This window comes from Lipotes vexillifer, unplaced genomic scaffold (genome assembly GCF_000442215.2).
Source record: "Lipotes vexillifer unplaced genomic scaffold, Lipotes_vexillifer_v1.1 scaffold343, whole genome shotgun sequence".
NCBI classification, from domain to species: Eukaryota; Metazoa; Chordata; class Mammalia; order Artiodactyla; family Lipotidae; genus Lipotes; species Lipotes vexillifer.
Genome location: NW_006777506.1, coordinates 1,844,327 through 1,869,210, shown reverse-complemented (window position 1 = coordinate 1,869,210; position 24,884 = coordinate 1,844,327). Strand labels below are relative to the sequence as shown.

The following is a 24,884-nucleotide window of genomic DNA, read 5'->3' as shown; positions in this document are numbered from 1 at the left end:
TATTTGTTTTAAATTGCACAACAACAAAAAAATATTTTGAAAATTTCACATTAAAGATACTTTAATGTTCTTTTTTACATTTTTTATGTCCATGGAAAGATGTCATGTATGTCATAGAAGTTCATTTTAATCTTTGGTTGTTTAACCTCTTTACTTTGTACTTAAGGAAACCAGTATCAGAATACAGAATCTAAAACCTTAAACTACAAATAAAAAAAGAAAAAGAATGAAAACACATTTACCTGAACCTCAGCCCTACTAAATAAAATGGAATACTTCTATTGAGCCTTTTCTTTCCCCTGGCATTTACAGCTTTTATTTCTCAACAGAAAATAATAGTTATTGTAATGCTTAAAACAGTTTTTTTTCCCTCTGTATGGAAAATACTGATACACAGTGTATTCTTAGATCTACAACTAGTTATTTGATCTGACCTAGATCAAGGTGAACCCATACATTCTAACCAAAGTCTATGTATCACTCTTCTGATTTACTTTTACACAACACTCTAGATTGTATTGCAATTAGTATAGAATGCCAATGTTTTCCTAAGGACATCAGAACAACCCAGAGACTGGCCAAGAAAATAACTGGCATTTGTATTATTTGATATGTAGGGGTTTCCTGGACTATATTTTTATAGGACCTTTTGTGGCAACCCAGGATGCAGGTCCAGAAGCAAGGAAAGAACTAATAAACAATCCAAAAATTGGACAACATAATCCTAGGTATGCCTCATTTCCCTACCTGCAATTCTTAAAGGATAGATTGGGAACCCTGAGACATAGAGGCCCCAAAGCTTTAGAAATTAGGGAAAAGATGGGCTATTCAGGCCCAAAGCACAGAAATAGTGGCCACCATCTATTACATAATTTAGATAATTCTTTACAAAAGTAAGAGCCAGGTGCTATGAACTGAACTGTGTCCCCCCAAATTCATATGTTGATGACCTAACCCCAGATGTGATGGTATCTTGAGATAGTAATTAATAAGGAAATAATGAGGTTAATGGTTAAATGAGGTTATGAGGGTAAGACCCTGATCCATAGGATTAGTGTCCTAACAAGAAGGGACACCAGAGCTCCCCCTCTCTCTGTCATATAAGACACAAGAAGGTGGCTGTCTGTAAGCCAGGAAGAGAGGCTTCACCAGAACCCAACCCTGCCAGACCTTGATCTGAGACTTCTAGCCTACAGAACTGTAAGAAAATAAATTTCTGTTGTTTAAGCCTCAAAGTCTGTAATATTTTGTTATAGCACCCCAAGAAGCCTCAGTTACCAGGAAACTATGTTTACATGTGATTTTTGACAAATAGAAAAGTGGCATAAAGTTTGAAAGATTAAGTGTTAGTTTCCAAAGATATGCCACACATTGAGAAGATTTTTATATAAAAGTTGAGCTACATAAAAACAGGACTAAGAAACAGGCTTAATTTTAGAAATTGATCTTAAAGATTGCTGAAGCCATAGAATTGTTATTTCAATTACATTTAAAAATTCAAATGTTGTTCTTTGGAGTACAGAATTAATTCTTTCAAAAAGGTTGAGATGAGTCCTTGAGTGAAGTATCTCACTTAGTTGCACAAATCTCCACACAAAGCTCAGTGTAACATTTCCTTAATTTTGCTACACAAGCAAGAGTAGTTCTATAAAGAGCGTTTTGTAGTTTTATTTTGATACATAATTGATGTATATTGCCTATTACACTTGCTTTTATGAGTGATCCAGAGACATAGGATTGATGATAAATTCTCAATCAGTAGGTATGACTGTCAAGAACCAACAGCAGGCAAAGCCATTTTGTCTTTTATATTAACTTTCCAGTCATTATCAGTCATTTAGAATTAACTCAGATAACTTGAAATAAATAGACTCTTCTATTACATTTAGTATAAATGAATGAGGTTTAATCCAAACAGAGACAATATAATTCATATAAGTACTATCTCAAGAAAAATATAATTTAAATAAATACTATCTCAAGAAATATATCATTAGAATAAACACAATCTCAAAGAACAAGGACATGGTGACTTATTGATCTGTTATTTTTCATATTCTCATCTTGGTTTTAAGGCTTATGCAAAAATTAGGTTGATTTGTTTCATTCATTAAGCATGCTATTGAATAGGTGATGGCATAGTGGAAAAAATAAGTATTTTAGAGATTTGAAAGTCAGAGAAACCTGGATTTGAAATTTAGCTCTATCTACTCCATACTAGCATTGGCAAGTCACTGAAACTCCCAGAGCCTGAGAACTCACATCTGAAAAATGAGGAAAATTGTTCTGTGAAAATTTAAAACAGTGTGTATAAAGTACCTAGCATTTATATTCTTTCAAAATTGCTGCTGTCATTTATGGATTTTTTATAACATGTGAAACAGTTATAAGAAGTAAGGCAATGACAAGTGAAGACTAATCTCTGTCCTAGAAGAACTTACAGTAGTGAAGTATGTAAAAATAAGTTCTACAAATTGCTGTGGATGCTAGGAGAAAAATCAGTTTAAGGTATGAGATGAGCCCATACCTTAAACAGTGATGAGATGAGCCCACTATTTGAAAACCTTCCAGTAAATTACAACAGTTAGTATTGAAAGCAAAGCTCTTCTGGAACACTGAGAATCTACAGTAAATTCTAAACTAGATGTTCTCATTAGATTAGATCAACATATATGAAATGATAAACAAATGTCATCATCACGGTATCATGTGAACAAGAACAATGATGATAATGAAATATTTTAGGGGTGGATTTGGGGATTTTAGAGAGTTTTTTAAAACAAATACTTGGGCTTCCCTGGTGGCGCAGTGGTTGAGAGTCCGCCTACCAATGCAGGAGACACAGGTTCGTGCCCTGGTCCGGGAAGATCCCACATGCTGCGGAGCAGCTGGGCCCGTGAGCCATGGCCGCTGAGCCTGCGCGTCCGCAGCCTGTGCTCCGTAACGGGAGAGGCCACAGCAGTGAGAGGCCCGCGTACCGCAAAAAACAAAACAAAACAAAACAAAAAAACAAACAAACAAAAACCCAAATACTTAAGAATTTCACTTACTTCCTTTCTATTCTAGATTATCACTATTATGTGCAAAACAGGAACTAAAAGAAAAATTGTTTTAAATTGTGTCATTTTATTTCTTAATAATTACTAAACCATGGATGGCAGGTGTTAGAGTTTTGAGAACAAAGTTCGAAAAATCTTATCCCACATAAGCTATTATTTTAAACTACTATTAAAATCCTAAACTAAGAGGAAAATAAACACTAACTTGGTAGAATTATACTTTTAAACTATATTTCTCACCAATATTTACTTTTACTTTTGATGAGTTTGGTATGTAAAATTTATGGCTAGTGGGAAGCTGCTGCATAGCACAGGGAGATCAGCTCAATGTTTTGTGATGACCTAGAGGGGTGGGATAGGGAGGGTGGGAGGGAGACACAAGAGGGAGGGGATATGGGTATATATGTATACATATAGCTGATTCACTTTGTTGTACAGCAGAAACTAACACAACATTGTAAAGCAATTGTATATACTGCAATAAAGATATATTAAAAAAAAACGGGGGGGCTTCCCTGGTGGCGCAGTGGTTGGAAGTCCGCCTGTCGATGCAGGGGACACGGGTTTGTGCCCTGGTCCGGGAAGATCCCACATGCCGCGGAGCGGCTGGGCCTGTGAGCCATGGCCGCTGAGCCTGCGCGTCAGGAGCCTGTGCTCCGCAACGGGAGAGGCCACAATAGTGAGAGGCCCCCGGACCGCAAAAAAAAAAAAAAAAAAAGAGTTTGGTAGTACCCATTTGAGTGAGTGACATTCTGTCAAAGGTCATCCAAACACAATTTTTACTTAACACAGATTTTATTAATTGAAACAGTATTATAACTGTCTAAAATCAAAAAGGAACAACATCACAGATTTTTATAATGTATCATATGGAAAATACAGTAACTCTTGAACCACAGTAGATCTTGGGGAAGGTGGCAGATTTTTTTGTCTTCTTGCCCTACTTTATCACTAATTTCCAATCACACAGCATGTGTTTACAATAACACAAAGTCTTGTAATAATCCTATTGTTACTTTAAATCCTTTAACCTAAAGCAGACATGGAATTTATTAGCCACTAATAATACTATTGCAAGCCAAATATTGATCATATTTTGTAAATGACTGTTACATTATATATAGAAACATAAAAGATAGAAATTTTAAAGATATATTTTTATTTTATTTTACAGACTTATATAGCACTTACTATGTGTAAGCATCTGAGCACCTTCCAAATACTAACTGGATTAATTTTAGGATATTAAAGCAAATTTTGAAGAAGATAAATTATTTGAGATAATCAGAAAGCCCCATAGTAAGTTAATGACGGGGGATATTAACAGGTGGGCAGGTCAAATATATCAATAGCTAATTACACTAGACTTGTGTCTTCCTCTAGTGTCTTCAAGCAGTGCAAGCAAATATGCCTCATATTTCAATATTTTTCTTCAAATTTCTGTCTCCGTTGACTGGTTCCCTTAGTAGTAAATTTCACCAATCTTTGTACTCTAACTCAAATGGAAGCATTAGGTAAGGAACAGACTCTGTCTTTTACTACATAGGTAACCCAGCTGACTTCAGTCTTAGTATTTGTGAATGCCATACTAGAAGAGTTTTGTTCTTCATGTAATTCAGAGCCCAGGGGAATGCCTGGCCCATAGTCTATTCTTAACATATGCTAATCCAATCAATGAAACAGGTTTTCCCCCATGTAACTGGATTATCTCTTCAGTAAAGGAATTCCTTGAAATTGGTGAAAGTCTTTTTGAAAAGTGAAATTTCTTTCTTTTCTCCACTAGATTGCCAACTAGGTTGGCAAGAAACAGGTCAAGAAATAAGCTATGCTTCTGTCTCTTCACCATTTGAAATAAAATTCTTTTTAGGATTTCTTAAACTTATGTATATTTATTGTGAATAGTAGCTACCCCAAATTATCAATCTACTTTTGCAAAATAAAAGAGACTGTCTTGAGTCTCTACTTTTCTGGGGACTAGATAGCTATTGAAGTTATGAAACAGTTTCCATTACTTTGTTCTGCAGTGGTGTTTTGAAGCAAACTTATAATACTCATTTTTCTTAGATGCAAAAATTATTTTTTTTGCTCTTATTTCAAAAACTATTTTTAAATAATTGCATTAAGTAATTAAGTAGCCTCTTTTGTCCAACAACATTTATTTATCTCCATTTTCTCTTATTTTCATTATCTTTTATTCTTTTTCACTACTAAATCCATTCAGATTTAAAATTCTCTATTACATTTATAGCTACATAAATACTGTGGAATGGACTGGCATTCCCTTGACAGCCTTCTCTTAAAAGTCTTTTCTTGTTCAAATTGGCAAATCAAATTGGCAAAGACCTTTGACCTCCACTGATTCTGGGTAGGAACTGTAATGAGGGAAACAATAAAATTAAGATACCAGTCCAAATGTTGAGGGCAGAAGTCCCAGACAAAAAGGGAATCAAGACAAAGAGTTCTCTTTTACCATTCTGTGCCTTGGGAAATCAACAAACAGACCAAGCTCAGTGTTTATCAACAAAAAACTAAGATGGGATCAAAGCATAAACTGGGTGATATCATTGCTTAAAACTGACTTTGAGGACTTCCCTGGTGGTGCAGTGGTTAAGAATCCACCTGCCAATGCAGGGGACAGGGGTTCGAGCCTTGGTCCGGGAAGATCCCACATGCCATGGAGCAACTAAGCCTGTGTGACACAACTACTGAGCCTGTGTGCCACAACTACTAACACCTGTGCACCTAGAGCCCATGCTCTGCAACAAGAGAAGCCACTGCAATGAGAAGCCCGAGCACCGCAGCGAAGAGTAGCCCCCGCTCGCCAGGACTAGGGAGAGCCCATGAGCAGCAATGAAGACCCAACGCAGCCAAAAATAAATAAATTAATTAATTAATCTAAAAATAACTGACTTTGAAAGAAAGAGGCAAAGGGGAAAGGGTAGAAGAAGGAGAAAGATAGCATATCCCCTGTCAGTATACCCTCCTTGACTTGAAAATTTCAAGAAAGTCACAACTATATGGACCTTCTTGGGGAATGTGTTAGTATGTATAATAGAGTTTTCCAGATAATGGAAAAATAAATAGGCAAATAAGTTGGATTTGAATGTGAACTAGGAATAAATAGATTCTACATGAAGGCATCACGGAGTTTCCTAAGAATAAAACTCCATGTGCTTTTGGTAGATTTTGTGACAAATTTTAGCTTCTCAAAATTCTATAGGCATAGTTACTGGCTGTTTTCATTTGCTTGGTGGGTAATGTCACCAAAACGTGCTTTATGGTATGGAGAGAAGTTATAGTGTTAGGCTTCAAATCACACTATTCCTTAGATCATAGTTCTTTAATGCCAGTTCAGAAGCTGGATCTGTCAAATCACACTGAGAAAAAAATGATACAGTATTTTAACTTCCATTAATAGTGTAATGCTTTAAGACAGCTCTAAAATCAAATGTAGATTCAAATCCTTGCTCCACCACTTACTATGTGACCTTAGGCAAGTAAAACTTAAACTCCCTGTCCTTCAGCTTCCTCACTTGTAAAATGGTATTAATAATTGTCCCTGCTATATATGGTTGTGTGAGAATGAAGTGACTTTTGACACAATAAAATGATTGGTACAATGCCTGGCACATACAAATGTTCATAGTAAGTATATAATTATTATTAATTAAAACATTATTATTATATAAAATGATTAGAATATAATTTTATGAAATTTGGTAACAAACAGTAATAAAAAAGAAAATCAGTAATAAATAATGTTTACTAAGTACACAGACCCAACCTGAAGGCTTTTTAAGTAAAAAAAAGACAAACTATAAATTATGTAAAATTCTTAGGTCCAGATATCTTTAAGGACACAAATATTAAATTAATGTGCTTTTACAAGGTAGATAGAAAACTAAACACTGCATCACTTAGTGATGACCCTTAACTTACATGGAACCTGGAAGCAGAATGTATACATATATTTCTCCTAGAATTCATCTGCCGTCATTATTTCTTTGTTTATCCTATAGATTATATCAAATCTGAATCTCTAAAATGGAAGGAGCCAAAAGGCAAAGTTTGGAGGAAGACTCTGAAGGACAGGCCACACACACAGGTAAGCAAAGTTAAAAGAAAAAAATAATTATAAAATTAAAATTAGATCTGGAGATCTCTAATGTTCTTATTGCCACTATGCAGTATGAAATTTAAGTAATACCTTTGAATGGGTTGTGGAATCATCTAAAAAATATTTGACTGGATAAATTAATGTGAAATCAAATACTTTTAGAACAGTTTTAATTAGATGTCAATTTGAGTTTGAATGAATTCATATGAGTACTAAACAAAAATGCATGAAAACTAATTTCATAGTGGCAGTATTTAGAATACCTTCTAAGTATGACACAAAACCAAGAAACCATAAAGGAAGATTGATAAATTCAGCTATATAAATGAGGAAAGGAAGGAAGAAAGGAAGAAAGAAAAGGAAGGAAGGAAGGAAGGAAGGAAGGAAGGAAGGAAGGGAGGGAGGGAGGGAGGGAGGGAGGAAGGGGGGGAAGCAAATGTCTGCTGTCTGGTAAAAGTCATCAGGAGCAAAATCCAAAAAAAATTTAACAAATTGAGGAAAAACATTTGCAACTAACTGACAAAGGGTGAATTTCCTAATATATACTAAAATTTCTACGAATCAATAAGAATAAAACCAACAACCAAATGGAGAAATGGGCAAAATATAGAATAGACTATTTAGAAAAAAAAATTTATAGGCACTTACAAAGTTAGAACTATATAGTGAAATACGTTTTTTTCACATGGTTTGTAAAAGTAAAAAAGTTTAATATCACACTTTGGAAAGAGGCATACTCATACATTACTGGTAGCAGTGTAAATTGGTACAACCTCTTTAAAGGTAGTTTAGCAATATTAAAATTAGAAATATATATGCTTTTTGACCAAGCAGTTTTACTACCATTACCTATATGTAGACCTGAACAGAGAGGAAAAAAATGTATGTGCAGGGTTCTTCACTCAGAATCATATGTCAGAGAAAAAATGTGGAGCAACCATTTACATCAATAAGAAACTAAGTAAATTAATATCTACACAGTAGAATACCATGCCTCCATTTTTGAAAAAGGATGTTTATGTACATATGTGAAAAAAATCTCTAAGATATATTATGAAGTAAAAAAAGAAAAGTGAACAGAAGTGTGCATAATATACTACCATTTGTAAAAAAAGAGGAAAAAAGGGACTCTCTTTTCTTCACACATAAACGCATGCTATACACATGCATATTTTGTATATGCGGAATACACATCTGGAAAATGAAGACTACACAAGTAAGTAAAAAAAACATCGATTGTCTGAACATAATTAATACAAATAAATTTATATTAAAATTGTATATTATTATTATATAAATAAAAATTATTAGGAAATATGTGGGAGAGAGAATACATCTACATACATAATACAATATTAAAGTATGGATATGGTTAAGTTTTAGTGAAGGATATTTAAAACTCCATATTTTCAAGAATTTAGACCTTCTTCCAAACACTGTTATTATTTATCAGGGCCACTGAACATCAAAACTTCAGTTAAATCATCCTTGATTTAATTAATATTCTTAAATCTGCAAATTCCATCTTTTCTATATTTGTAAAAAGATTCTTAGGATCTTAGAAAGAATTGAATGGTTATATAATAAGTTTCTTAAAGCCATTTTAGTTTTCCCGGGTTGCGGAGCCCAGGCTCCGGATGCGGAGGCCCAGCGGCCATAGGCTCAGGGGCCCAGCCGCTCCGCGGCATGTGGGATCTTCCCAGACCGGGGCACGAACCTGTGTCCCCTGCATCGGCAGGCTGACCCTCAACCACTGCGCCACCAGGGAAGCCCCATTTTGGTTTTAATTGAAGTCAGGCTTCCCTCTTACTGGCTGTCTTTTAAGTGCTATTGTCATTATTGTTCTCTGGATCTTGATAATATTTCAATCTGTTTCCCCCCAAATCCTAGTTTCTTTTGTTAATAGTGTGCTTCCAGGGCTTCCCTGGTGGCGCAGTGATTGAGAGTCCACCTGCCGATGCAGGGTACACGGGCTTGTGCCCCGGTCGGGGAAGATCCCACATGCCGCGGAGCGTCTGGGCCCGTGAGGCATGGCCGCTGAGCCTGCGCGTCTGGAGCCTGTGCTCCGCAATGGGAGACGTCACAACAGTGAGAGGCCCGTGTACTGAAAAAAACAAAAGTGTGCTTACAATTTTAGTTTATTGCTGAAGTTTCTTTCTTATTTAATGACAGTACTATTTTTATAAAATTCTAGTTTCCTCTCTATACTCTAATTTTTAAATACCTTTACCCACAATTTTTTCCAATAGCTCAAAGTGCATAATTTGTATTTTCATTAACACAGATGTTATAGGAAGATTCTTAGTCAAAACCCACTTAACAAGATTAATGTGGGAAAACATTTCTATGAGCAAGGCAGTCAGAAATTTCTAGCCCAAATAAGATAATTTTTCTGATACAGAAGATAGCAAGTCTTTTCCCATGGCAATACTTACACAACTATCAATTGTGTAAATAGTCCTTTGGAAAGTAAAAAGGAAAACAATTTGTTTTAAATTTTATTCCAGGACCCAAAGGAGTAATAAGTGATTGGAGAAAGTTTAAATTGGAGAGTGAAGATTGTAATTCATTCCCACCCAGTAAGAAGGAGATTCTCAGACAAATGTCTTCTCCTCAGAGTGGGGATGACAAAGACTCAAAAGAAAGATTCAGCAGAAAGGTAAGATAATAAGAAATCAAAAATAAATAATCTACAGGTATTTTTACTATAGTATTGTTTGTATTAGCAAAAAAAAAAAAAAGGAAATGCAGTAAACGCCTATGCCTATAAAGTCATCCCATACTAAGAAATACATGGCAACTGTTAAAAGAATGAGTTACAAATACATGAGTTGACTTAGAGGTAGTTCCACAACATGAGAAAGCAAGATACAGAGAATTTTAAGTTATATGATCCCATTCCCTAGAGCAATGGAAAACAAACACTGTATATGTTTATGCTTATGATTATGTTTATGTTTATGATTATATGAGCATGTATGTAGAAAAGTATGGAAAGACACTGACCAAATTGACAATATTGGTTAATTGGAAGGGTGGGATTGGTTGACAGTTCTCAACCTCCTTTCCAAGGAGGAGGAAGAAGGTAAGCAGAATAAGCCACACTACGAAAAAATATATCCATAATTTTTTTAAGAGCAGCATTTTTAAAAATTCTCACTTATTTCTTATTATATAATGTGTATGTCACACATACATAAAAAAGCGAAATATAAAAAGATGATCTCTAAAATCTTGATGGAGATTATCTTAGAGTATCAGAGTGGTAAAATTTCAGTATTTATTACTTCCTTCCTTTAGCTTTTAGTTCAGTTTTGAATCTTTATAATTAGCACATATTATTTATATAAAAACAACAGCAATACTAAAGAAATACTAAAAGAAACCATAAGGTGATTTTCATTGTGGGGAAAAATCACTTTAGTGGTTTATTTATCTCCAAACCAGCATATATGAGTTGTTGTATATTGATTGTTGTATATTGATTCTCAACAGACAGTCTCTGCATCAGAAATATTCTTGGTTCTAGGCTTCTGGCCATTGTAAAAAATCTTCAAATCTAAGATCTCATTTTCAGGGACTTCTCTAGTGGTCCAGTGGGTAAGACTGTGCTCCCAATGCAGGGGGCCTGGGTTCAGGGAACTAGATCCCACATGCATGCTGCAACTAAGAAGTCCTCATGCTGCAACTAAAACCTGGCACAGCCAAAAAAAAAAAAAATTAATGCAATATAATGTTTGTGAGGGAAGTGGAAAAAAAAGATCTCGTTTTCAGATTTTGGTTCCTTCACTGAGTCACTATGTGATATGGATGAGACAATTAAATTTTCCTATCTGAGGAACTATAACAATACCTCCTTCACTTGTTTTAAAGGGATGTGATGAGAAAATAAATGAGAACATATTTTGAAACATGTAAAATGCTATATAAATGTGAGACATTATAATGATTAAAAATATTGTATTAAGGTTAAGCTTTAGAAATGTATCTGAATGCCTAAATATCTATTTGCCTGAAGATGTGAATGGAACAAGTTCTCATAAGAATGCTCAAATGCATATGTAAATCAGTATTTTGTGGTTCAGCCTGTTAAATTAGCAGAATTATGGTAGCAACTTAAAAATTATATAAAACATTTAACAATGTTTAGGATTAAAACAAATTAAGTTGGAACGATAATTTTAAAGCAGAAAACAATAATAGAATGAGGACATTAGAAAAACAAATATAGGAGGAAGAAACAAGAAAAGGAAATAATGAAAGCACCAAATACTTCTACTTAATCTCAGTATCTTCTGTAAAAAAACTACCTGATAGGTTTATTGTGAAGATTAAGAAAAATAATCTATGTAAATTGTCTAAGACATAGTAGATTTTCCATAAATTTGGGAGTCGTCCAACTTCACTGGTTCTGGGCTGCTCCACATCTCTTAGTCACACTATGTCCCATTACCTTTATATCGTCACACTATGTCCCATTATCACTCCTTTATATCTTGGTGTGTGTGTGTGTGTGTGTGTGTGTGTGTGTGTGAAGGAAAAGGGTGTTTAACATTCTATTGACTAAGTTAATAATGACATAGCTATTAAGAAAGGCTCTGTAGGTAATTTTATATTCCAGCTTCAGTTAAAAGTAGCTGTCTTGGAAGATAGAAGTTAGGTCTTTTCGCATTTTAGCCTAAACCAGTGCATATGAATCACCTAGAGGGCTTGTTTAAACATGTCTCACTCAGCCTCACACAGAGTCTGATTCAGTAGATCTGGGGTGGCATCCCCAAATTTGCATTTCCCAGAACTTCTCAGGTAATGGTGATGCTGCTGGTCTTTTGGCTAATCTGGTGAACTCCAAATAGTAGTAAAAGCTGTCTTTCTTAAATTCCATCCTACATATTCCAAAAAAATTAGTAAGTGATAAGAAAAAATTTTTTTCACAACTTTTGTGGAGGAGACAATAGTGTCCAAAGGCATTTGTTGGAAACACATTTAAGTGCGTGTACAGGCACTTGTGCATGTATGAGCATGTGTATACACTTTTATGAAAGTCACTCTAAAGCAGACCTTGCTGGATTTTTTTCACCCAAAGTGGCACATTTCATGACCATCTCATAGCTCAACTATATTTAGCAATACTTATGCACGTATTTAATCATGAAATAATTACTGAACCCCTATTATGTGCCAGACACTAAATTCTGCCCCCATACAGCATAAAAGTTAGAAAAACTAATATTAAACAATGAAACATATACTATAATATCAAGTAATGTTTATTGCTACGAAGAAAAATAAACCAGCATAAAGAACATGGGGCAGGGACACTTTTAGGTAGAATAATCAAAGAAGGTGACATTTGAACAAATGAGGTGAAGGAGAAGGCCATCTCAGGAGGTAGGGGGGATAGCCAACGCAAACTCTTTGAGAATGGGTTTGGTATTATAAGGAATATAAATTTCTGACTGAATGATCTCTATCATTTCTTTCATCTATTTCCAGATGAGCGTTCAAGAATATGAGCTAATCCACAGAGAAAAAGAAGATGAAAATTGCCTTCGTAAATACCGTAGGCAGTGTATGCAGGATATGCACCAGAAGCTGAGTTTCGGGCCTAGATATGGGTTTGTCTATGAGCTGGAATCTGGGGAGCAATTCCTGGAAACCATTGAAAAGGAGCAGAAAATAATCACAATCATTGTTCACATTTATGAAGATGGTATTAAGGGCTGTGATGCTCTAAACAGTAGCTTAATATGCCTTGCAGCCGAATACCCTACGGTCAAGTTTTGTAAAATAAAAGCTTCTAATACAGGTGCTGGGGACCGCTTTTCCTCAGATGTACTCCCCACACTGCTCGTCTACAAAGGTGGGGAACTCATAAGCAATTTCGTTAGTGTTGCTGAACAGTTTGCCGAAGATTTTTTTACTGGGGATGTGGAATCTTTCCTGAATGAATATGGGTTATTACCTGAAACAGAAATGCATGTCCTAGACCAGAGCAACATGGAAGAAGATATGGAATAAAGATTCACTATGTCAGTGTCTCATATTTCTCCCTTAAGCATTGAACATTGATTTTGGTAGTATTTATATTCCTTTAGAGAACACCAAGTGTAGTAATGGCTATTCTAATTTGGGAAAAAAAAACCCAGACTGACACTAAAATTATATGATTAGCATTTCTTAGTACTAGTTACTCAAATTGATATAATGCTTTACTTCAAAACATTGTAGTCTTCAGTAATATTTTAGTAGACAAAGAGGATATGGATAATATTGTGACAGTTTTCAAAAATCCCTTTCAAGTTATATGTTGGCTTTTTTACTCCATGTTTTATCCTCATTGTTATTACTGTGTTTTTCAAATTATATTTTTAATATAATTTTTTTCTTGTGTAATAAGAATAAAGTCTCATAAGCAAATACAGTTCCAATTTAAAGTCTATTCTTTCTCAAATATTACATTATCAAGGCCTTAAAACATTATATAACACAAAATACAAAAATTTATCTTTCAGTAAGATATCTTATATTCCAACCAAACTAATACATAAGAAACTTAGAAACTTTGTGGCACATTAAAATTGTTTAAAAAGTATTTGTTTAAAAATACAGCTTCAGAGTTTCAGAAGCTAACTTTATCTAGGATAAAAAGCAGGGTAGAAGCAAGGTCTTTTTATTCTTTAGACAAAATAATATTTAGTGGTAATAATAATTACAACTATCATTTATTGATTGTCTTTTATGGGCCAATATTTTATACATATCATTTCTAATAGTTAACTACAATTCTGCAAGTAGATATTACTCCCATTTCATAAATGATGAAACAAATTCAGAGAAGTAGAAGTTCTACTTCCATATCCCTTGAAAACATCTGGAAAACTCTCCTCCTACACAAAACACATAGAAATGCAAAATAAAATATAATTTGAAAAAAATGTTTTTAAACGCATGAATGAGCTGAAGAGCAAGATAAAAGAAAATTCTAGGTGTCTGAATCAGAGTGGAAAATGACAGTGAGTGAGAGCCAAAGTGATATAGCCTATCTTTGAAGACATGGTGCTTGATAAGTAACCAAGTGTGGGCTCTCAGAGACAAGTGTGCTTAAAACAGGTTTGCACATTTTCCTCTGGTGAACCAATGTTGAAACCAGACATATGTCAAAAATTCTAGTCTTCACTCTCCTAAACGACTATTTTATGGCTTCTCTTTTTTCCTTAAAACATTTTGACCCCATGCCAAACACTTCACCTTGCCCATATTTCATTGAGAAAACAGAAATTATCAGATGAGCCCTACCTCACCTTTCCATTACCAATCTAAAATGTACACCTTCATGTAAACACTGTTTCCATTGATGTTAAAATGGAAGAAGCTCACGCAGCTCAGCCCGACTGATCAAACTGTGCTATGGATCCTATGCTCACCCACACAGTAATTTTATTCCTGAAATTATTTCCCCTCTACCCGCACCATCTATTTCTCACTTTCTCTATGCTGTATTATTCATACTGGCTTACAAATGAGTTTTTAAATTGTCCACTATTTAAAGTATGCCCCTTATAATTTAAAATTTCCAGCTATTCTTCACGTCTCTGCTTCCCTTTAAAATCACATCTCTTGGGGGACTTCCTGGTGGTCCAGTGGTAAAGAATCCGCCTTCCAATGCAGGGGACGAGGGTTCGATCCCTGGTTGGGGAACTAAGATCCCACATGCCATGGGGCAACTAAGCCCACGTGCCACAACTACTGAGCTCTAGCACCTCAACGAGAGAGCCCACGTGCCGCAAACTACAGAGCCCATGCACTCTAGAGCCCGCGCCACAAGAGAAGGGAAAACCCACATGCCACAACTAGACAGAAGCCTGCGCACCACAACGAAGAGCCCGCGCGCTGCAATGAAGATCCTGTGTGTCACGACTAAGACCCAACAGAGCCAAAAATAATAAATAAGTAAATAAAATAAATATTTTTAAAAAATTTTTTAATAAAATCACATCTCTTGAAAGAAGTGTCTAAAGTCATCATCTTTATTCCTCATTTCTAATTTTTTTCATCCCACTCCCATCAGGCCTTTGTCCCAAGCAGTCTAATTACAGTTGTAATCACCTTGTCAAACTTAAGTTTATTCCTTATAAGTCTTATTGTAACAGGGAAAGACAAATCTGACTCCATATTGGATCTATTTCTTTTACTTTAACCTTTGTATTATACTGTTTTTGTTGCAAGTTAATCACTAAACTAATATTGAAATACACAGGATAGCCCATTCTCAAGGTGTTGACCTTTAAAGGTATAACACTTTTCCATTCATCTAGAGATATAAAGTTGCAGAATTGAGTATAACATTTGTCTTGTTGGAGGTTTATAGGAACACTGTGATGGGACTTACATGGACAGATGCAAGAACAAAGGATTCTGGCACCAAGAAGTTTGCAACAATCTACCACACCCCTTTCCCTTTTAGTATAAAACAAACCTGAATTCTAACTCAGGTGACATGGTTCTTTGGGACATTAGTCCACCATCTCGGTCCGCTGGCTTTCTGAATAAAGTTGCTATTCCTTGCCCCAACAACTCATCTCTCGATTTATTGGCCTGTTTTACAGTGAACAGTATGAGTTTAGACTCAGCATTATTCCTTATTTTATTCTATCTCTTATAAGCATGTGTCAGAGCTGACAACCTCCCCTATTTTTAAGTCACTTCCTTTGGCTTCTTTGAACACATCCTGCTTCTATCCTACTGACTATTCCTCTAAGTCTCCTTCTCTAACTTCTCTAAACATTCACCCTAGGTAACTCCCTCCTGTCTATAGTCTTAAATACCATTTATATTCAGACTGCTTTCAAACTCACATTTCCAGCTCTACCTCTTTCCTAGACCCCAAAATCCTATGTCTCAACTGGAGGAAGGGAAGAAAAAGGGAAAAGAAGAATGGGAAAGAAAAAGAAGGTCTGCAATTATACTAGATACTGGTGATTCAAATATGGGTGAGACAGAATTCCTAACTGTGACCAGCTTACACTGACCAGTCCTTAACATGTAGTTATTGCAATAGGTAGTTTCTGCTTATGAATCCAAAATTCCATCTTCTATTCCACTTTACCAATTGGGAAAGGCATTTTAAATACCCTATGGCCTATTTCTAAATTGATGAATGCTAGGAGGGAGACTGAAGGGTAATTATATATAAAATGAGGAGCTTTTTAAAAAGAGTTCCACATGTTTTCTCCTATTGAGTAACTGCTAATGAATTTATTAATCCCTTACAGAGTTCTCTGTTAGGGAATTACTAGACTTAAAAACCATAGCAAAAAACAGTATCCTTATATGTGATATTTATCATTTAAAAACTCTTTAGTGGAACAGGTCTTTTAGGGTGATATTAATTCGATGGACTGGAAGTAAATACTTAAAAAGATGATCACAAGGCAGTGGGGAAGGACAGTCAAACATGTATCTCAAAAGAGAACAATATTTTAAGATTAAAGTATAAATTCTTTTCAACCACCAGTCATTATTAACTGCAGTGTAGTGTAGCTTTGTAGGGCAGAGGGAGAAAAGCATCACTTAATGGTGAAAGAAGACTCTCATCTATGGAAAAGAATAAAAATGAGTGCTTTGAAAGATTCCTGTTTAATGAAAGCTTTACTCTTGTAAGAAATGACCCACTGTGCATTAATTTAAAATAGAGAGCTAGCAAACTTAAGCAGGACTAACCCCTGGAATGTATTTAACCCATAATTGCCAAAACAAAAGTAACTAGGTGGCACCTATGTAAAGGGAGTAGTGATGAAAGCAACCATTCCCAAAATAAGCGCTAAGTGGCTAATAGATGCCAGAGTGAAGCTCTGACGATAACACTCATCAGGAAGAGTCAGAAAAAAAGCAGGATTTGACTAGAATATTTGAAGCCCGCTGCTGTAGAAATCCTGGACTACAAACTCCCCTCATGTAAATACTTAATCTGCTGTGATATTTGGCAGGAGGAGAGGAAGAGATAATTTTTGTCTCAGCAAAAGAATGAAGTTTTAGATGTAGAGATTTAAAATGTCATAACATGTCTCATAACAAACCACCCAAATAATAACTGGAATAGACTTGAAAAGAAAAGCCAAGAGTGTTAGTTGAAAAGTATTATAAATATAATAGGAAAATCTGTAGGAAACAGCAAAATTATCTTGGAAAGTGAGAAGATTTTTCATTAGTTTACAATATTTATTGATAAGCTGCAATGTGCCATGCAATGTCCTTGACCTTAGGGAGCTCAAGGTAAAGAAAACAGACATTTAAGCAAGCAGATGATAAATGCATCTACATTTGTATCTAAATCTATGTCTATATTAGTAGTGGTAGTTAATATCCTGAGCACCGGTGCTAGACTTCCTAGGTTTGAATCTACTCACTAATTTTGTGATCTTAGGCAAGTTAGTTAACCTCTCTATGCCTGTTTCTTCATCTGTAAAATAAGAATAATAATAGCACATTTTGGAAAATATGAGTAAATCGTCTAAACTACTTAGAACAGCACCTGTCACATAATAAATAATACCCAATGTTATTATTATTGTTATAATTACTAACAGTTATATATGAAGTAAAATGGTAACATAGTACATAAATATAAGATCTTAAAGATATGCTTACATAAATAGAAGCTCATTTATGAAGAAGTTTAAATGCGATTATCTATCCCAAACACACCACTCACATTCCTCTATATAAGGAACTTATTTTAAAAATCTATATATTTGAATTGAAAGAGAAAGATCCTAAAAAAAACCTGCCATGTCAAATTGACTGTAGATACCACAATAAATATAAATTAAATTAGTTCTGAAAACAGAAGTGCCAAACAAACATTAACATCAAATAAGAAAGAAATCTACAGAATTTTAAGGAGTTTTTACTGAATTTATTGCAGAATATAATTACAATCATATACCTAGCTGCTCAAATATATCTAGTAAGCTATTATCTTATAATGAAAATTTGATGTGTTTTTCTTTGTTCTTTTTTTCAAATACTCTACAAATATTTGAGTATCTAATACATGCATGGAATTATGTTAGATAATAGAGGGTAGTAATTAAAATGGGTAAGATATAGTCATTTCAGGACTTGCAATTAGGAGCACACATTTCTGAAATTTAAAAAGATGGGGATTTATTTTTATTTTATTACTGTCTAAGGTCTTATATTCTGGAACCCAGCTGATATAGAATTTCAGTGAAGAAATTGTCATCCACTCATGCCTCTCTGATTAGCTAACACACTGTCATATCTATTCAGTTCCTCCTTTACTTTCACTACCCTTTTAAAAATCTTCAATTTCATTATACTATTCTCTGATGATAGGCATCTACCCCTCAAGCTCTCTCAGTCCTTTACTCCCAACGCACATTCTTTAAGACCTCCAATTTCTCAACCTTGTGTTTTTAACACTATCTCCATTTTCATGATTTCTGTCCTTCCCATGTAGCTTAGACACTTGGAAGATGACATCAACCACCTTCCTGTTAGCACACTCCATATTTCATCCTGTTATTCTTCCAAAGCACTTCTCTTTTAAATCCCCAAATTTCTGGACATTTCAACTAGAGTCCATAGCTTATCCAGCAAATAATTCCCTCTTCCATTTCCTACAGTTACCATTTCATCCTTTATCATTCCCTGTCAGTCTTCCTCTCACAAATCCTTCCCCCTCTGAACAAATGACATTGCCTTCAACATCACAGAAGAAATTGAGCCTCCTCAGCAAGAACTTCCCTAATTATTTACCCCACATATATTAATCTTCTAGTCACCATTTCATTGTTCTCAAAGATGTCTCTCTGTACAAGGCTAATCCTGCCATCTGAGATTTTAATCAGATTATATCACATTCAAATTTCACAACTTTTTTGCTTACATTATACAATTTTTCTTCTCCTTCTATATTAACTTCTTATTCACAACCTAAAATTAAGTCTACATCTCTCATTAAATTTTTTTTCTCTAGTTCTTCAGAATTCTCACTAGCTATGAAGCATTCTCCTTCCCTTCACTGCCACATTCTTGAAAAAAGAATCCATGCCCTTAAGCTTTTTCTTTCTTTCTTTCCATTTCCTTCTCCACCTCTCCTCCTCAACCACTCCACTAAAAGTGATTCTAACAAAGATCAACAATGACCTCTGTGCCAGGCAGGTTTCTGGCAAGAAACAGCACAAACAGAAAAGGTATGATTGAAGGGAGTATAATGAAGAGACTATGTGTATACAAGAATGTAGGCAGGAAACTAACAGGTGATGGTAAAGCACCACAGCACTAGCAACAGGTGAAAGTGACTACTACCCCCAGGCCTTGAGGAAACCAGAGAGACATAGTTATAGGAAAGTGCTGCCCAATAGGAGCTTTAGTTGTTGGGAGAGAACACTGCCCCTGCCAATCTGTGACCTAGGAGTGAGAGAGATATCAAAATAAATAACAGGACTTACCTCTCTTTCTGTTCTCTTATCTCTCCTCAGTGCCTCCCATTGTCCAAACCCAACCAGAAGCCAGAGGGAAAAAGAACATTGTTGATGTGTGTTAGGTCAGCTTTCCCTGGGCACAAACCAGGTTGGAGAAGGATAGAAAGTCATTCTTAAGGGGCAAATGTGGGATATAAAACACAGCCACCTAACACCAAACACACTAGACTCTATAATCCTCATCTTGGTTTTTGGCTTCATTGAATGCTGGTGACCACTCTCAAATTCAAATCCTTTCCTCCCAGGTTAACATGCCTCTTACAACAATAGACAAATCATCCAGCCAGAAAATCAATCAGAGAACACTGGCCTTAAATGACACATTAGACTAATGGACTTAATAGATATATATAGAATATGCCATTCAAAGCAGCAGAATACACATTCTCTTCAAGTACACATGGGATATTCTCCAGGATATATCACATGCTAGGCCACAAAACAAGCCTTGGTAAATTTAAGAAAAGTGAAATCATAACAAGTATCTTTTCTGACCATATAGCTATGAGACTAGAAATCAACTACAAGAAAAAAACTTCAAAAACCACAAACACGTGGGGGCTAAATAATATGCTACTAAACAATCAATGGATTGTTGAAGAAATCAAAGAAGAATTTAAAAAATGCCTGGAGACAAATGAAAACATAAATACAACAATCAAAAATCTATGGGACAAAGCAAAAGCAGTTGTAAGAGGGAAGTTTATGGTGACACATGCTTACCTCAGGAAACAAGAAAAATCTCAAATAAACAACCTAACCTTACATCAAAAGGAACTAGCAAAAGAAAAACAAACAAAACCCAAAGTTGGTAGAAGGCAAGAAATAATAAAGAATCAGAGCAGGAATAAATAAAATAGAGACTAAAAGAACAATAGAAAAGATCAATGAAACTAAGAGCTGGCTCTTATAATAAACAAAATTGATAAACCCCTAGCCAGACTCATCAAGAAAAAAAACAGAGAGGACCAAAATCAGTAAAATCAGAAATGAAAAAGGAGAAGTTAGAACGGAAACCACAGAAATACAAAGGATCATAGGAGACTACTATGAGCAACTATATGCCAATAAAATGGACATCCTAGAAGAAATGGACAAATTCCTAGAAATGTACAATCTCCCAAGACTGAACCAGGAAGAAATAGAAGATATGAACAGAACAATTACCAGTAATGAAATTGAATCAGTAATTTTAAAACTCCCAACAAACGAAAGTCTAGGACCATATAGCTTCACAGATGAATTCTACCAAACTGTTCCAAAAAATTGCAGGGGAAGGAACACTTCTGAACTCACCCTATGAAGCTATCACCCTAATACCAAAACCAGACAAAGCTATCACAAAGAAAATTACAGGCCAATATCACTGATGAACATAGATGCAAAAATCCTCAACAAAATATTAGCAAACTGAATCCAATAAGACATTAAAAGGATCATAAAACTTGACCAAGTGGGATTTACTCCAACGATGAAAGGATGCTTTGGGGCTTCCCTGGTGGCACAGTGGCTAAGAATCTGCCTGCCAATGCAAGGTACACGGGTTCAAGCCCTGGTCTGGGAAGATGCCACATGCCGTGGAGCAACTAAGCCCGTGTGCCACAACTACTGAGCCCGTGTGCCACAACTACTGAAGCCTGTGCACCTAGAGCCTATGCTCCGCAACAAGAGAAGCTACTGAAATGAAAAGTCTGCACACCTCAACGAAGCCCCCACTCGTCAAAACTAGACAAAGCCTGTACGCAGCAATTAAGACCCAACACAGCCAAAAATAAATAAATTAAATAAATTAATTAAAAAAATTTTTTTTCAAAAGAAAGGATGCTTCAATATCCACAAATTAATCAATGTGATACACCACAATAACAAATTGAAGAATAAAAACCATATAATCATTTGAATAAATGCAGAAAAAGCTTTTGGTAAAATTCAAGATCCATTTCCAGAAAGTGGGCATAGAGGGAACATACCTCAACATAATAAAAGCCATATATGATAAGCTCACAACTAACCTCATACTTAATGGTGAAAAGCCGACAGCATTTCCTCTAAGATCAGGAACAAGACAAGTGTGCCCATTCTAGTCAATTTTATTCAACATAGTATTGGAAGACCTAGTCACAACAATCAGGCCAGAAAAAGAAATAAAATGAATCCAAATTGGAAAGGAAGAATTAAAACTGTCACTGTTTGCAGATGACATGATACTGTACTTAGGAAATCCTAAAGACACCACCAAAAAACTACTAAAGCTCATCAATCGGTAAAGTTGCCGGACACAAAATTAATATACAGAAATCTGTTGCATTTCTATACACTAACAATAAACTATCAAAAAGAGAAATTAAGGAAACAATCCCATTTGCAATCACATCAAAAAGAACAAAATACCTTGGAATAAACCTACCTAAGGATGTAAAAGACCAATACTAAAAAATTAAGACACTGATGAAACAGATTGAAGATGACACAAACAGATGGAAAGATATAGTATGTTCATGGATTTGAGGAATTAATATTGTTATAATGACCATACTACTAAAGGCCATCTACAGATTCAATGCAATCCCTATCAAAAACCAATGGCATTCTTCATTATTTTAAAATTTGTACTAAAACACAAAAGACTTTGAATAGTAAAACAATCTTGAGAAAGAACAAAAGAGCTGGAGGTATCATGCATTTTGACTACAGACTATTACAAAACTACAGTAATCAAAACAGTGTGGCAAAGGCACAAAAACAAATATAGATCAATGGAACAGGATAGAAAGCCCAGAGATAAACCTATGCACATATGGTCACTTTACCTTTGATAAAGGAGGCAAGAATATACAGTGGAGAAAAGACAACCTCTTCAATAAGTGGTGCTGGGAAAACTGGACAGCTATATGTAAACAGAGATACAGAGAACAAATTAGTGGTTACCATTGGGGAAAGGGAAGAGGGGAGGAGCAAGATAGGGATATGGGATTAAGAGATATAAACCATTATGTAAAAATAGATAAGGAACAAGAATATATTGTACAGCACTGGGAATTTTAGCCATTATTTTCTAATAACTTTTAATGGAGTATATTCTATAAAAAGTGTGAAACACTATGTTGTGTACCTGAAACTAATGTAATATTGTAAATCAACTATACCTCAATTTAAATTTTTTTTTAATTAAAAAAATACTTAACAGCAATGATTTAGTCAACTTTCAAGAGTTTGATCCCTAACTGAATGTTGGAATCCTAAAAAGATTATAAAGACTACTATGATATTGACACAAATTTAGATAAAGACCTGCAGGTTTTATGACAAAAGTTATTATTTTTACAGCAATTAGACTTGAAAAAATTTGTATATATATATGCTATTTCAATAACTCTTGTGCCTTTAGCAAGAAAATTTGAGAAGTTATTTAAGAACAACTACATTTGTCATGGGCAGCTGTTTGTATATCCTGTTATGAAAGTAAAGCACCTCACAAACAAATTAAATATTAAATTACTGAAACAAATATAAAGGCAAAAACACCATGTAAGTTGTGATTACTAAAGAATTCATGTGAAGGCAATACTACCCATACTATGCAGTAGTAGCTTTGGAGATTCCAAATAACATAGCTAACCTTTTTATAATGTGTTATAAGATCTATAAGAACTTCACATACATTACCTCATTTGATTCCCACAATTCCTCTATGAGATAGGCAGAGCAATATTTTTAATACATCCTGCTCAAGGACAGAGACAATTTTTTTCAGCTTATTTGGGGTATAATTGACAAAACTGTAAGACATCTAAAGTATACAACATTATGGTTTGATATACATATACACTGTGAGAGGATCTCCCCCACTACCAATCAAGTTAACTAACACAGAGGATGGAGGAATTGAAGTGTTTGTGGTTAGTTCACTTGTCCAGGCTTATACAGCTACTAAGATATAGAGTTTGAATTTAATGCCTAGTGCCTACACTATTCACATTACATCACACTCCTCACAAAGCAGTCACCAGTACAAAGAATAAAGGAACAACCAAATTTGGGATTCTGTAAGATTAGAAAATATGTTTTAATATATTCAAGTCCATATGGCAATTCTACAGAAAATAAAACAAAATTTACCTGGAATCCAGACAAAGCTTCAGTAAGTCTCACAACTCCAACAACTAATGCAGTGGCCATGGCCCTGGGAAGAGAAAACAAGGTTAAGTATACACTAATCTCAGTTTTCAATTGTAGGTTTTCCTTATTCGGGCAATAGCATTTGGAGAAAACATTGCATCTTATCTTTACTTGAGGTTCTCAGTTATAATGAGTGTCAAAGTCCTTGTATCTTTCAGGGCTCTTTTATTTTGCCATAGTATGTAAGACAATGCTTCAAAAATTAGTTTTCACAAAACCAGGTGTTTCACCCTAGGCTATTTTATTTCTCAGAGTGTCCATCCCCACTCCCAATCCCTGAACACATACTAGTTTGATTTAATCATGGTATCTCAAAAATAATAATTCATTTTTAAACGTTGACATTTGTTCATTGCTGACAACATATAATTAACTCCCCTACACTGTTCCTGTTCCAACAAATTAATGCACTTTCAACAGGCAATGATAATCACACATGAAATTCAACTGGCTAGGCAACTTAAATTACAGAGGTTACATAATAAGCTACATAAGTCCCAAGAAGTTCAGAGGAATAAGACCATGGCTTTACACTATATTTATCTTTTATTAAAAACACAGATGCCATTTTTGCCCATCATGTTCCTACTTTGAGTGTTTAAGGAGAAGAGGGATTTATAAATAATTTTGTTGTAGCTTTTGTTTTGGTGGAGGAATGGAAAGGAATTTTAAACCTGATTTGACTTTTCCTGAGGTGAATAGCAGTGAATTGCTATCCATTTGAAATGAGCATTATCTTCTAAGTGGCAAAGTGAAAACTTAAAGTAGAAACAGTTCCGAACATAACAATAGTAACAAAAACATAAATGATTTAAACTCACTAGTTAAAAGGCACATATTCTCAAATCAGACTTTAAAAATCAAGGTACTTGCTATTCAAAAGAAATACATTTAGAACATAATGACACAGAAGCAAGAAGAACTACAATCCTGCAGCCTGTGGAAAGAAAACCACATTCACAAAAAGATAGACAAAATAAAAAGCAGAAGACTCTCTACCAGGTGAAGGAACAAGATAAA

The 24,884-nt window shown here is 34.9% G+C and overlaps 1 protein-coding gene across 1 annotated transcript; it reads left to right on the top strand.

Annotated features, from left to right (window-relative positions):
* The first annotated feature begins 7,078 nt into the window (after positions 1-7,078).
* Positions 7,079-13,613, top strand: PDC (phosducin). The gene is made up of 3 exons (XM_007451149.1): positions 7,079-7,164; positions 9,684-9,835; positions 12,670-13,613. The coding sequence occupies exons 1-3, from the start codon at positions 7,104-7,106 to the stop codon at positions 13,192-13,194; spliced, it is 738 nt and encodes a 245-aa protein (XP_007451211.1). The 5' UTR covers positions 7,079-7,103; the 3' UTR covers positions 13,195-13,613.
* Positions 13,614-24,884: the final 11,271 nt, after the last annotated feature.

Bases quoted from the DNA above. Each gene is read 5' to 3' on its own strand.
- PDC (XM_007451149.1), top strand. From the start codon at position 7,104: ATGGAAGGAGCCAAAAGGCAAAGTTTGGAGGAAGACTCTGAAGGACAG. The intron at 7,165-9,683 runs GTAAGCAAAGTT...ATTTTATTCCAG, and splicing joins AGGACAGGCCACACACACAG to GACCCAAAGGAGTAATAAGT. The intron at 9,836-12,669 runs GTAAGATAATAA...ATCTATTTCCAG, and splicing joins AAGAAAGATTCAGCAGAAAG to ATGAGCGTTCAAGAATATGA.